The following is a 14,999-nucleotide window of genomic DNA, read 5'->3' on the forward strand; positions in this document are numbered from 1 at the left end:
TGGACTCCGTCTGGGAGGAAGTGAACGGGTGTTTTGTGAGAGGAAGTTAACGGGTGTTTTGTGAGAGGAAGTGAACGGGTGTTTTGTGAGAGGAAGTGAACGGGTGTTTTGTGAGAGAGGAAGTTAATGGGTGTTTTGTGAAGTAGAACAATCCAAGCTGATGTACAAGTGCTCTATTGTATAAAGTATTGCAGACTATGATAGATTTGGGAAAGGTGCTATACATGAATCAATTCCATTAAAATCCGATACAATACAATACAACAAGAGAATACAATGTACATGTCTAATCCTCTAACATTATACTTTGAATAAAAAACATGTATTAAACGCTTTAAAGTTAAGGTTGTCATATGCTTTGCCCACTGTATCTCAGTCAACACAGTTCATAGCTTACTGTATAAAAAGTATTGCTGGCATACGAGGGCCTATGAAAATGTCCTATTGCAATTATGTATTTAACGTTTCCATTCAATTGCTTTCCATTGCAGATGTACACTATGTAACGTTATGTAAAGTTAGACGACAGTGGCTCTGCGAACATTAAACATAAACATCTGCTGAGGCAGTGAAGGGCAATCAGTAGATAAGATAACCATGGCAAGTCTCATTCCCACCTGGTTGGCGAAGACTTGCAGGGCCTGGTCCAGGCTGGCGGAGGCTTTGGTCAGGAGGAGCTTCCATGCGTCTCTGGGTCCAGCGCTGGAGAGCTGACACTGGAGCAGGGTGACCAGGTGAGCCGCGGATATGTTCGACCACTGGAGAGAGAAGAGGGACACCGTGTGGGATGAGTGAGTAGGTATACACAGACACACTGACACACAGACAGGTAGACAGACAGACAGACACACAGACAAGTAGACAGACAGACAGACACACAGACAGGTAGACAGACAGACAGACAGAGAGGTATACACAGACACACAGACAGGTAGACAGATAGATAGACAGAGAGAGAGGTATACACAGACAGACATATACACCGACAGAAGGGGCCAGTCAGGCAAGTTAGACTGACAGACAGATGGACAGACAGACAGATGGACAGAGAGAGGACAGACGGAGATAGAGACGGATTTATGGACTGATTGACGTTCATGGAAGGCTACAGAGATCCACTATCGCCTTATCAAATCCCCCAAATTAGTCCTATACTGAGATGGAACTGATTTGCGATCTGTTAGAGGAATCCCACTGGACTGGGCTGTGTGTTGATGCAGGTGGTGCCGTACCTGAGCGCATGCGAGCTCTGAGATGCTGAAGCCACACACGTCCACGTTTCCCATGTCCAAAGACTGCTGGACAAGTGTGCTGTTGCCATGGAAACAAAGGTTGAATGCATCATAAAAACAGAGAAAAACATCAGGTTAGAATCCAATTACCTTAAAACATGATATATTTGGAATCTCACATATCACACAACTGCATTAAAGGAGAAGTTCGGTGTGAAATTGACCTTAGCTGTACTGAAAGATGTTGCCGAGTACTTACATGTGTTCAATGGGCGCCTTCGCTCACCCCCTAGCATTCCGAATTACGCCGTTTTTAGCCAAGTAGCTGTGGGGGGCATAGCGTAGCCTATGCAGCTAAATCGCTATTTTTACACAATTAAAAAGGTTCCAAGACCCTCAGAAGTCTACCAATGCAGTGTGGAGTTACTTGGAACCTTTTTAATGGTGTAAAAATAGCGATTTAGTTGCATAGGCTACGCTATGCCCCCACAGCTACTCGGCTAAAAACGGCGTAATTTGGAATGCTAGGGGGTGAGCGAAGGTGCCTATTGGACACATGTGAGTACTCGGCAACATCTTTCAGTACAGCTAAGGTCAATTTCACACCGAACTTCTCCTTTAATGAAAAATTACAAACAACCAAATAGTATTTTACCTGTTCACTCCATTGCACACCACAGATTCTAAAATGGCAGAAAAACATAAATGTAAGTTGATAAATGTGTGAATAATTAATATGCATTCAGATGTTATATTACTATATCCATGTAATATGACTCAATTCGTCATAATAATAAAAAAAACTCATTGTAAAAAAATAATAAAATGTTATATTTAGATGATAATGTGCCTTACCATTGTGTGGGGTGATGGGACACTAAGAGAGATACAAAAACATTGTCACCATAAATATCAGTCAAATATCAATATCACCATAAAATACCAGTCAAATGTGCAATAGGATCTGAACAGAAAGCACTGATTGTGAAATATTGGAGGAGAAGGAAAATATTGGAGGATAAGGAAAGATTACCTTGTCACTGGCCATGAGCAGTGGGCAATCTATAAAAAATCGCAATGTATGTCAATAAGTTAATTATCATTATACATTTGAAAGCAGCACAATTTGATGAAATGCCGTAATGATTCCCGCTAGGCTATAAGCATATTTGTACATTGTTAAGATCGACAGACCTGCTGGAGCTGTTGCCGAGAGGTCATAAATGCTCTCCCAGATCACTGGCTCCAGGGCGCCAGGTGATGATGTCAGAACACCATTAAGTCTCTTGAAACTGTTCAATAAAGTAAAAGGCATATTTTCATTGCATTTAAAAAAGTGGCGGCAATCAGCAGTCAATTCTCTACATGCCCACTCAACGCATCGGACTCAGATACCGGACTCCTACAACCTCTAGGGACTGCTAGATCATCTTTTTCAGCATTCACGCCTCTCTCCGAGAATGAAGTATCTAGACTCCTGACATGCAGCCGTCCTACCACATGCTCGCTGGACCCTATACCTACGAGCCTACTTCAGTCCATCAGCCCGACCATCGCACCAGCTATCACACACGTGATCAATGCCTCGCTAACCTCCGGCACATTTCCAACAGCGTTCAAAACGGCCCGGGTAACACCGTTACTTAAGAAAGCTTCTCTCAACCCTGCTCAAGTCGAGAACTACCGCCCTGTCTCACTCCTGCCTTTCTTATCCAAAGGCATTGAACGAGCAGTCTCCAAACAGGTCTCTGACTTCCTTTCACAGAACAACCTTCTGGATCCAAATCAGTCTGGGTTCAAAAGCGGCCACTCTACCGAAACGGCTCTGCTGTCTGTAACAGAAGCCTTAAAAGAAGCCAGGGCGACCGCTCGGTCATCAGTACTCATTCTGCTTGACTTATCGGCTGCCTTTGACACGGTTAATCACCGCATCCTTCTCTCTATACTCGCTAACATGGGAATCTCCGGTTCTGCTCTCTCCTGGTTTGAATCCTACCTCACAGGACGCTCGTTTAAAGTATCATGGCTTGGTCAGCTATCTGCACCTCACCATCTCACCACAGGGGTCCCCCAGGGCTCAGTACTGGGCCCCCTTCTCTTTGCTATCTACACCACCTCCTTGGGACAGATTATCCGTTCGCATGGCTTCTCATACCACTGCTATGCAGACGACACACAGCTCTATCTGTCCTTTCCACCTGATGACCCCTTGGTTTCAGCACGGATCTCGGATTGCCTCTCAGACATAGCTACATGGATGAAGGCACACCACCTCCAGCTGAACCTCTCAAAGACTGAACTGCTGGTCCTCCCAGCTAAACCTACCATACACCACGACATCAACATCAAATTTGACTCTCTGTCTGTTTCACCTACCAGGACTGCAAGAAATCTAGGAGTTGTTCTTGACAACCAACTAAACTTCTCAGATCATGTTGCCTCAGTCGCCCGGTCATGCCGTTTCGCACTCTACAATATACGGAAAATCAGGACTTAAGGACTTAAATCAAGATGCCACCCAACTTCTGGTTCAGGCAATAGTCATCTCACGACTCGACTACTGCAACGCCCTCCTGACAGGTCTCCCAGCCTGCACAGTGAAACCACTTCAGATGATCCAGAACGCGGCGGCGCGCCTGGTCTACAACCAACCCAAGAGGGCACATGTTACCCCGCTACTCATCCAGCTACATTGGCTACCTATGGCGGCCCGCATCAAATTCAAGGCTCTAACGCTTGCCTACAAAGTAGTCTCCGGTTCTGCTCCCACCTACTTGAATGCCTTCATACAGACATACGCTACCTCCAGACCGCTGCGCTCCTCAGACGAACGACGTCTAGCTCTACCTCCGGTACGCTCAGGCCAATCCAAACTTTTCTCATCTGTTGTTCCTCGCTGGTGGAACACACTGCCAGTTCCTACAAGGGCAGGGACATCCCTCTCCATTTTCAAAAAACTCCTGAAGACCCAGCTCTTTAGAGAACATCTCCTCTCATAGCAACACTTACAACAAGTCTTGCTGATCCTAGCACTCACCAGCCGTCTTAAACTGACACGTAACTGTTAAAAACAGCACTCACTGATGCACTTATTCTTACTGTACTCTAATGTTTTTTAAATTGTCCTAATATTGTTGAGAATTGCTCTAAACTTAAACTGTTTACCATGTTGTTAGTCGCTTTGGCTAAAAATGCGTCAGCCAAATGTAATGTAATGTAATGTAATGTAATGTAATTTAGTCTCTTGAAACTGTTCAATAAAGTAAAAAGCATATTTTCATTTAAACTGTTCAATAAAGTAAAAGGCATATTTTCATTGCATTGCTTGTGACAGTAACTACTGCATTGTCATGACCTTCAATTAACATTTCACTTTAATGAATCTCACACTACGATGTTTTTGCATTTTTGGTAGCATTCACTCACATGGTCTGGTAGGAGCTACAATCCAAGGGTACCTGCAGGAGACATGTTTATAGGTTCATAAATATGTTATTGTAAAACATATTTTAAATGTATAGATTTGACAGTTGGTTTATGCAGTTACCACATTTAACTCACTGAGCTCACAACTATTATTTTTAACTAATGTTATTATACTGTAAGTCACTTTGGACAATAGTGTCTGCAAAATTAGATTAGATTCAAATTTATTGTCATTGTGCAGAGTACAAGTACAGAGACAACGAAATGCCATAACCATAACCATAACTCCTGTGTTGTGTGCCACAGAATGGCCTGTGTGTATGTGCTCACCGTGGCGACGAGGGTGGCCAGGCTCTGGAGGACCTGGGGCAGGCCGTTCTGCATGGGTGCGGCCAGCAGGTAGTCGAAGACGCTGTTGATGACCTGCTGTCTGTCAGGAAGGCCAGGTGTGGCCAGCACCATCAACTCAGCTGTCTGCTCAGGGGAGAGGACCTCCACCACGGCCAACTGAAGGAGAGGTGAGGGGGGGGGGGGCAGAGTTTAGTGTGGGGGGACAGACGAATGAACATCGATGGATGGATGAATGAATGAATAGTTGAATAAATTGATGAATGAATAGATAGATGGATGGATTATATATAGATGGATGGATGGATGGATGGATGGATAAATGAATTAATAGTTGAATAAATTGATGAATGAATAGATAGATGGATGGATTATATATAGATGGATGGATGGATGGATGGATAGATGGATGGATTATATATAGATGGATGGATGGTTGGATGGATGGATGGATGGATGGATATATAGATGGATGGATGGATGGATAGATGGATGGATGGATTATATATAGATGGATGGATGGATGGATTATATATAGATGGATGGATGGATGGATGGATGGATGGATAAATTGATGTATGGATGCAGGTGGGTGGGATGAATTGCTGAATGTTCCTCATAAGCTAAAACATGAGCAGAGTGAGGCAGACATACCGGGTTGAACTGCGGGTTGAGGGAGACCAGCTCGGCGACAGGGACGAACACGGAGAAAGGCCCCAAGTTCTCTTGCAACCACACGGCGCTGTTGTTTGTGGCACACGCTGCTAATACAAAGGCATCAGAACATTATAGACACAAGCGCACATATGGTCATGTAATACACATACATGTACTGTATACGTGGCATTATATCTGTACATAGACCATCCACTAAAGGTGTTAGAGACAATATATCAACACTAAATGGAGGATAAAAAGCAATAAATATATAATAGAAATGTACACATTGGTACAAGGAAGTGACACGATGACAGGAAGTGATGTATTACCTGTTGAGTTAGACAGGAAGGGGCGGATGTAATATTTCAGCACCATCATTGCACGGCTCTTCTCCATGGAACCGAAGTGATGGCCGAACTGCTCCAGCCTAACAGGTCACATGACGAAAGGCAGCACATCAAATACTATCCTCAGTATGCTTACTCACAGAAAAAAATAAACATCTGAAAATAAATGTGCATAAGCTGAGAGCATATAGTACATAACACTCATACATGAGTGGTCATCACAGTGGCAAAGATATCTGATGTCTCATTGATGAAATATTCTTCTGTTTTGGCACATGTGCACAGTGAGGGACACTGTCGCCCCCTATTGGCAGATGGCAACAAGTGTGGCAACGACACCACTGCTTACACCAAGTCAAGGTTTTGTCAATATAAAATAATTTTATCTTTTTCTTTTTCAATTCTAATAACATTCTTTAACAATAAGATTACATTTCTTTACAGTAAGTTTACAATACAGAAATCCTAATCCTGACCTTGGCCTACATTGTAAGTAAGGTAAGGTAAGTTTATTTATAAAATATTCCTTTTTAACATTCCATATGTCATCTTAATGCAGAGGAAGTAGATTGGGAACCAAATACAACGTTCAAGCATTGTTTTTGTCTTTATTGTTGAAAGGGTCTATACTCACACGTGCTGGTAGGTGGCGCAGCTGAGTTTCCTGCTGCTGACGCAGTGCAGGAAGATGCTGGAGGCAGAGGGCAGGAAGGGCCGCAGGCGTTGACCGAACCAGGCGGAGACCACTCCAACGTCCTGCAGCTCGGCTTCGTCCAGCAGGTCGATGCGCATCTCTCTGATCACGTCCAGGACCAGAGGAACTGACGGACCGCTGAAGGACTAGTGGGGGAAGAGGGAGAGAGGGAGAGAGGGAGAGAGTTGGTTAAGAGGAGTCGGGGAGGGATATTTGGAAACTGCTGGTTATGGACTGCACATCGGTGCTACTGTATACCTCAAAGTGTGTGTTGTGTACGGGTGTGTGTGTGTGAGTGTGTGTGTGTGTGTGTGTGTGTGTATGTGTGTGTGTTGGTGTGTGCTGGTGATGCACCACAAATTACTGATACACCTCAAAATTTGTGTGTGTGTGTGTGTGTGTGTGTGTGTGTGTGTGTGTGTGTGTGTGTGTGTGTGTGTGTGTGTGTGTGTGTGTGTGTGTCTGTGTGTGTGTGTGTGTGTGTCTGTGTGTGTGTGTGTCTGTGTGTGTGTGTGTGTGTGTGTGTCTGTGTGTGTGTGTGTCTGTGTGTGTGTGTGTGTGTGCGTGTGTGTGTCTGTGTTCAGTGTGAGGTTTGTTAAAAAATCACCAGTGATTTGGTGTTTACCATGTTCGGCAGCATGGCCAGTGCCTCGTCCAGAACTGCTGAGGCCTTGGTGAGCAGCACCTTCCACGACTCCTTGGACTGGACCACGTCCTTGGCCAGCTGGCACTGCACCACAGAGACCAGGTCTGCCGCACTCAACCCTCCCAGCTTTTCAAAGAGAAACGTCAAACCATTTATTTAAAGAGTGGCTGTATGTGGTGGTCATGTTATTGTTTTCAAGGTTCAAGTATTGTGTATCCCAAGTCAATATCAGGTCAGATTGGATCAGATCTGTGGAGACATGCATGTGTATGGATTCTTTTTTTTGGGGGGGGGAGTGACAGGAAGTGAGTGGGAGACAAAAAGATTGGGATTTGACCCGGGTCAGATTAGAACTCGGGTCCCCCGTGGCCAGGCCACTTCCACCCCAATGTGGTCTGGACACAAACCCGTAAACTTGCCGCACAGGGGGGTGAACTCACCTGGGCACAGGCATACTGCTCCACACTGTAGTTGCACATGATCATTCCAGCTGCCAGGTGACTCTGAAGAGCAGAGCTGGGGAGGCAACATACGACAGGAAAGACGTGACATCATTTTGTTCATGGCCAAAGCACACAGTGCATGGGCATGGTACAGAAGCTACAGTATGCTCTCAACATCTACCTTGATTTGTTTTTCAATGTTATGTCTAGAGCTCTGACAAGAGTTTCTTAACATTACCATATAGAACTAGCCTAGAAATCTAGATGCGCCCCTAGCGGCAGCAAATTAATTTGCTGCCAGGGCTAGTCTAGCAACTCTCCGTTGGCTTGTGAGCTCCAGAAATCGAAACTTAATCAGGCCATTGAAATCGTGTATAGAGTCGTTAGGTGGGCTTAACATAATGATTGATGGCAGAGTTGCAACGGTTTGGCTTGAATTCCCTGCTACTTGAAAACAAATAAGATGGATGTTGCTGCTGGCGAACAGTGTGACACGAGTTAAGCTTTTATGTTGGCAAACGTTTGAACTAGCCAACTAGCTCCGCTGGTGGGAAACGCATGGGACTCATAGCGCTGCCGCTGTCCTATTGCATGCAGAGGGAATTTGAAAGACAACTGATTATCCCGCCCCTCGGACTGAGCACTGCGAACGGTGAGTGCCCAGACCCTACATTTTAATGTGGGTCTGGCTCGCCAGGCTAATATAGAACATTTAAGACTATTAAAAGTATAAACTTTAACTATATAACTATAAAAGACTATTACTAAAAAGACTAAAGTATTTCTCCATATACGTTTTTACTGTCTTCATAATGCAGCAGGCATGAGAATAACTATACACCAACTATGTAATTCTATAGTTAATGTAATAAATTATGTAACCAAAGAACTCCCTTCATGTAAAACGTGAAGACATTAAGTACTTGTGGACATTAATTCCATTCACCAGACTTACCTATCAATGCCTGCACATACTCCAGAGTCTGCAAATACAAAGTATAATATTTATGAACTAACTCCTTAACAGCTCCTTATTTATCTATTCATTTGTTTTGAGTAGCGAGAATTGAGAGTTATTATTGTACATACAGTATAAACATGAATGGAAACCTCTAACATTTTGCAACTTACTGTTAAATGGTGTGATGGGACACTGGAAAGAAAAAAGGAATTAAAAAGATAGTTAAAATACAATTAAAATACAACTCTGAGTTAAACTGTGAGTTTTGGCTATTTATGTAAATTTGAAATGTAACCATAAAACAAGCAGCTGAAATTGAGTATGAGCTTACAGTCAGGTCCACAGGTATGCAGTCTGTTCAAAAGACAAAACAAAACATAGATTCAGAAAGGTGTTGATGTGTTTTAGGTGCTATTCTATTGTTTGACTAGAATACAGAAGCCGTTGAATAAAAACTCCTCACCTCTGGGTGATGTTTGCATCAGGTCGTCTATGGTGGCCCAAACGAGAGGTTCAACCACCCGAGATTCGTAGGGCAGGATGTGATACAGCCGCTTAAAACTAAAGGGGGGGGGGGGGGGCAACAATTTAAATTAATATTCTGCGCCTCTAAAATGCTGTTTGTTTGTTTGTTTACTTGTTTACTGATAACCAGCAAGTAAAAAGCAAAGCAACCTAATCACAGGTTTCACTTTCTGACATCACTAACTTTTAAATGTATTACTTGGAGAGGACGTGTACAGGAGTAAATTTGAACCCAAGAAACATTGACTTGATATTTTTTATGTTTCTGAATTTCACTTACAGTGCTTCATAGGCTCCACACGGTACCATGACCTGAAATGAGACAGACAGACGTGGGTCATATGGTGCAATGTACAACATGATACCTAATTGATAAATCACACTACCTCTCACATTAAGTCCTGGTGTTATAACATAATATGGTATTTTGGGTTGGCTTTAGAGGTTTAGAATTAATATTAGCAATGTGTTGCAAAAATATGACAAACATTACATTATATAAGACTATTTGCATTACTTGCCTAAAGATACTATGTGTACTTTTTTTTTGTAGACATTATGGATATTTTATTTTAAATGTTCAAAAATTACCTAACCGAAATAAGAACAGAATGGGAAAAAACATCCTTAGGTATCCGCTAAAATTAGCATGCAAACCAGCTAGAACTGGGCTGACTCTCCTGTAATATCACTTTGTACCACAGGTGGTGCTATATGAGATACAATTCAAGTGAATGGATGAGTGCTGTGGGGCTGTGTAGTTAAACCCGAATGCCACAGCATTCCACATCCTTTACAGACACTTAAATAGTGGGATCAATCTCGCTTTCTTGTACAGTACCTCTTCGGAGAGTGTGACCAGAGAGCGAAGGACTTCCGGAAGTTTCTGTCCATTTGCAGTCAAGTGGTCAAAGACGGCGTTGATGACTTCAGCCTGTCCTGGGAGACCAGGGAAAGGACGAACCATCAGCTCCGCTATCTGACGTGGAGACAGGACTGCCAGGGCTGACAGCTATAGGAGGGAGGGGGGAGGGGGACAAGGACACAAGGTTAAATGTTTACAGATACAGAAATGCTAGATTGAAATGTGCAATGCCAAGATATATGACTACTTCACACCTGAATAGACTGTGTTTTAGCAATAATGTAGAAAAAGGAAAGGTAGGCTAAATGTTTACAGAGGCAGCAGATGGAAGATTTGCATCTCTGTAGTTCCGGTCAGATTTAAAAGCGAATTAAGTAAATGCTGTGTTTGGACTGATCCTTTATTTTAATCCATGTGAAATTATATAAATACACATTAATATCTGAACCTACCACCAAACAAAGAGGCAGTGCTATGCAACTCTGCTCTATTATGAGAGTGAAGATTTGATCAAAGACTTTCATTATCATTTCCGTATGGCAGAAGTTGTTGCGGTTATAAGTTGTTAGACAAGTCAGAAGCAGAACGTACGGGACGGAAGTTCATGTTGAGTTGGAGCAGATCACCAATGCTTAAAAGGCCTGAGAATTGCCCAAGGTTTGTCTGTAGCCATTCCACACTGTCATTGGAGAGGCATGCTGGGGTGAAAAATAGATGAATTGTTAAGGGTTTATTAAGGGCTTAATAAAGGGTTAATAGATGCTTATTAAGGGAACAAAGACCCTGTGCACAGCTTTTCTTGAATCTATTGAAACTATTAATGGATACCTGAGTTGTTGGTCAGGTACACCTTGATGAAATCTTCCAGAATCCCCTCTCTGTGACTCTCATCCATGAGATCAAATCCGTGGCTGAATACGCTCACCCTAAGGCAGAGAGAAAATAGTCAAGATAGAAATGGATGGAACTAACCAATGGACCTTTTTCACAGCAGCCATTTTTGACATGAAATATACAGTAGGCCCAGGTAATACTAATGACATTAATTAGGGTTCTGATTCTGCTACTCTTAAGGGGCGCATGTATCGCCACCTGCACGAGTGCGGCGCACTCCAGTTTCGACATTCCAATCCATTAGATTCCATTGTTCTCAATTCTTATACAACAGCATCGCTCTTTGTGATGTAATGCACGTAACACATCGTATCTTACGATCACGTCACGCATCGCAATCTATTATATCATCATCTGTGAACGCACATGTACTGGTAGGTGCCACAGCTGAGGTTGTCGATGACGCAGCTCAGGAGCTGTGGTGAGGCGAAGGGCAGGAAAGGTCTGAGGCTGTCCATGAACAGCGCCGTGGTCAGGTTGGCCTGCTGCCACTGCTCAGTGGTCAGCCTGTCCAGACGGATCTCCCGCAGGGCATCCAGGGCTGCAGACGCAGAGGGACCGTTGATGGACAGCGACTGGGGTAAACCAAGAAAATAAACAGAAAATAACTTAGAAAAGACGTTTAAATAATAGAAATCAAAGTGAGCGTATATATCAGGGCGAGGATTAAAGAGGTGAAGCACCAACCTTCGGATAAACTATAGATGCTAGTCATCTAAATATGAAGAAATAGGGTAGATTGTTTTTTGTCTTTACCCCAAATCAACCACTATGGTTACACAGTATATTTTTGTTTTACTTGGTTATGTTGGTTGTGTATATGTACTTGTACACAGTGTATCTAACTGTATGTCTGTTGGTTCCAGTGTTGATGTTAGTGCCCTTTGATATTCATACCATGTTGGCGGCCATGCTGGAGAACATGATGAGAGCTTCGTCCAGAACTGCAGATGTCTTGGTGAGGAGCAGCTTCCAGGTCTCCCTGGAGTAAGTCATGTTGCTGGACAGCTTGCACATCAGGAGCTGGGTCAGGTGCTGTGCTGTGAATCCTGACAGCTGTAGAGAAGAGAGGTTAAGTGGCTAGTTCAAAGCCTAAAAATGTACACTACATTAATACACACGATTAGATGTTATAATCCCTTGTGCCAAAATCCAAGGTAAAAACACATTCTGAAGCAGCTACCCAAATTAACTTAGAAAAGCACGCTAACCACCAATCTGCCAACCAATGGTCACAAACACAAGACAAATGGCCCATCTAACAGTATACAGTATGCAGCATGTCATTGGGGTTATCAAGTGGGCACCCTCACAATATGTCCGACTATTGAACCACACAGAAATTAATTTATTGGGATCCTTACTTCTGCGCAGGCAAACTCACGCAGACCGAAGCCGCAAAGGACTTCAGTTCCTGCCCCAGCCTCTAGATGGTGCTGTAGTTCTAGGCTGTAGTGTAAACCAAATCCAGTTATGGTAAATCAAGATGCTTTCAATTCATAATTGTTAGTAATATTCTGAATTGACAAAAATATAAGTAGACATAAAAGTGTAATTATGAGAGTAAAAGGTGTTCGGACAGGAAACGACATACCTATTCACCCCCATACACATGGTGGTCTCTGCAAAAAGGTGTACATGAATGCATGAATTTCATTGCCAATAGTAGTGTGGCTTGTTATGTAAGATGAGGGCTATTTCTAAACACAAAACTTACCATTGACCATTGTCACTGGACACTGTAAGGTGTTATGAAAAAAAAAAACAGGTCAAACAAAAGAAGACACAGTTGAATAGATCAGAATGAACTGGATATATACTGTACACACACACACACACACACACACACACACACACACATGTATATGTATATATATATATATACTTGCAAACTTACCTTAGTTTCAGGCATGCATACTGTAAATAACAAAACAAAAACAAATGTGTTTGTCACATTTATTTATTCACCAACATAAACATGCATTTGAAAGAATATTTAATAAATCATTAACTATAATCACAGCAACATCATAGTAATATCTACATCTAGATAGTAATGTCCACATTCATTTTTTCTTTCTTACACAATTATAGGATGAAATGTTACCATTTCTTCACACATTTTCTTACATATGTATTCATCTTTGGGATTCCTGTTTAGTAGGTTTTAAGAGATTAAAAACCGAGACTAACCTGGTGGTGCGGTCTGCATCAGATTGCGTATGGTGGCCCAGACCACAGGCTCAAAATCACCAGGAACAGATGATAAGGCCAAGTACAGCCTCTCAAAGCTGAGACATAACGTGTAACGTTAAGGCAAACATGCAATATCTGGACTTGTATGGAGATACTATGTGGAATATGCTGAATATAAATATTTTAGAGTATTTTAGAGGAAAAAAAAACATGTGACAGGACTAAAATGTCTCTGCCAAATGTTTATTTTTAAATAAATAAAAGTTCACAGAAAAAACACCAGCTATGGTCTATACTCACATGATCTTATAGGAGTCACAGGGGATCATGACCTTGGTTTGAAACAAAAATATTGAATTAAAGTCAATCCTCATTTTTTTTTGTGTCATAGAGAATAACTAAACATAAAGTATAAGAATGTAGATTTAAATCGTGAAGCCTACCTCTCTCGAGAGCATGGTGAGGTGTCCAAGGAACTCTGGAAGCTGGGTGACCCTGGGAGGTTTAGTGAGAGTGTCGAACACCGTGTGGATGGCCATGTCTACACGAGGGAGGTCAGGGAGAACGACCAGCTCAGCCATCTGTCTTGGGGAGAGATAGGCCAGGACTGCCACCTGAGAGAGAGAGAGAGAGAGAGAGAGAGAGAGAGAGAGAAGGAGAGAGAGAAGGAGAGAGAATTATAGGGAGAGAGAGAGAAGGAGAGAGAGAAGGAGAAAGAATTAGAGAGAGAGAGAATTAGACAGAGAGAGACATATGTGCTCAACAGCTATGTCACAGCTATGCTCATAATTGAAAACAAAAACATGCTTAATACATAAAAACATACATAAAAATTAATTGGAAAAAAATGTGACATAAAATCCCTTTTCACATTAGTTTTATATAAAATCCTTTTTCATATCATCTGAAACACATGAATGTTTGCAAAATTACTCTTCAACAAACAGAGCTCTTAAAATGTCATCTCTAGGTGACCTACTGGATCAAAGAGGTCGTTGAGGGCGAGGAGGTCCCTGATAGGCACAAAGACGGAGAACTGCCCAAAGTTGTTGAGAAGCCACGCCACACTGTCGTTGGTGCGGCACGCTGAGTCTGAAACACAGGCGAATTGCAGAGGGTCTCTTCTTAGAGACAGTCAAAAACAGAACAGCACAACTTCCATCTTGCTGGAAGCAAGTGGGTAAGCGAACATCCGGAAAGCGTACCCACTATGGGAAGCTCTGAGGCTAATAAGCCATCACCTGCCACTAGCATTCTATGTTGTTGGAAGCAGTGCACATCCTTTTTGTTCCCACATCCAGAAATGACCAAACAAACAAGAGGTGCATACTGTACTATAGTCATCTTACTCTGGCTGTTGCTCCAGCTGCTGTTTTCACTGATTAGCCTTGTACTGATTAGATTGCCATAACAACATCAAATAACATTTATATAGCGCTTTATGTAACCACCCAAAGCACTTTACAGTGAAGGTGGGACTTTACTTCAACCTCATCTAATGGTCCTTACCCAGGGATGGATTACTGAACAGGTCTACCATGCCCAGGGGCCCTGTGGCTCATAATCCGTTAATGCCGCTTAAGGATATGGCTAATGGGAAGCAGACATCTTGAAAAAGGGGAGGGAGGCATAGTCCAGCTGTGCGCTGATACCTGAGGTGTTTCTGGCCAGGAACGGTTTGATGAAGAAGTCGAGGACAGCTTCTCTTTGTGGCTCAGGGATGTGGTCAAACTGCTGATCGAACTCTCCCACTCTGAAGAAG

General features: G+C 42.7%; 2 protein-coding genes and 1 long non-coding RNA gene across 3 annotated transcripts in view; all 3 read right to left on the reverse strand.

Moving 5' to 3' along the window:
- LOC143126819 (uncharacterized) overlaps positions 1–2,524 on the reverse strand; it is a 35,182-nt gene extending 32,658 nt beyond the window's left edge. Inside the window, exons 1-7 of the mRNA XM_076288289.1 lie at positions 2,427–2,524; positions 2,266–2,294; positions 2,088–2,109; positions 1,888–1,915; positions 1,233–1,311; positions 618–758; positions 1–10 (exon numbers count right to left, since the gene is read on the reverse strand). The exon at positions 1–10 is cut by the window's left edge and continues 202 nt beyond it. Of these exons, the coding sequence (XP_076144404.1) occupies positions 1–10; positions 618–758; positions 1,233–1,311; positions 1,888–1,915; positions 2,088–2,109; positions 2,266–2,280 (295 nt within the window). The 5' untranslated portion in view covers positions 2,281–2,294; positions 2,427–2,524. The remainder of the gene's footprint in view (positions 11–617; positions 759–1,232; positions 1,312–1,887; positions 1,916–2,087; positions 2,110–2,265; positions 2,295–2,426) is intronic.
- Positions 2,525–2,578: 54 nt separating this feature from the next.
- Positions 2,579–12,486, reverse strand: LOC143118533 (uncharacterized). Its single transcript, XM_076279574.1, has 20 exons — positions 12,406–12,486; positions 11,939–12,097; positions 11,408–11,616; positions 10,976–11,073; positions 10,739–10,845; positions 10,124–10,294; positions 9,563–9,594; positions 9,221–9,318; positions 9,089–9,111; positions 8,928–8,949; positions 8,752–8,779; positions 7,794–7,869; positions 7,333–7,479; positions 6,648–6,853; positions 5,996–6,093; positions 5,661–5,767; positions 4,989–5,165; positions 4,659–4,690; positions 4,428–4,482; positions 2,579–2,593 (listed from the first exon to the last, which is right to left on the reverse strand). Exons 2-20 carry the CDS (start codon positions 12,056–12,058, stop codon positions 2,579–2,581), a joined length of 1,821 nt encoding a protein of 606 aa, XP_076135689.1. The 5' UTR covers positions 12,059–12,097; positions 12,406–12,486.
- A 149-nt stretch (positions 12,487–12,635) lies between these two features.
- Positions 12,636–13,571, reverse strand: LOC143127160 (uncharacterized). Its single transcript, XR_012987526.1, has 5 exons — positions 13,538–13,571; positions 13,235–13,332; positions 12,939–12,958; positions 12,759–12,780; positions 12,636–12,663 (listed from the first exon to the last, which is right to left on the reverse strand). It is a non-coding gene; the product is annotated as an uncharacterized LOC143127160 (long non-coding RNA).
- Between the last annotated feature and the right edge of the window lie 1,428 nt (positions 13,572–14,999).

Source organism: Alosa pseudoharengus, unplaced genomic scaffold (assembly GCF_046254945.1).
Source record: "Alosa pseudoharengus isolate Yale_2024_CS ecotype anadromous, Long Island Sound unplaced genomic scaffold, YU_APseudo_1.1 YU_APseudo_1.1_scf_1, whole genome shotgun sequence".
In the NCBI taxonomy this organism is placed as follows: Eukaryota; Metazoa; Chordata; class Actinopteri; order Clupeiformes; family Clupeidae; genus Alosa; species Alosa pseudoharengus.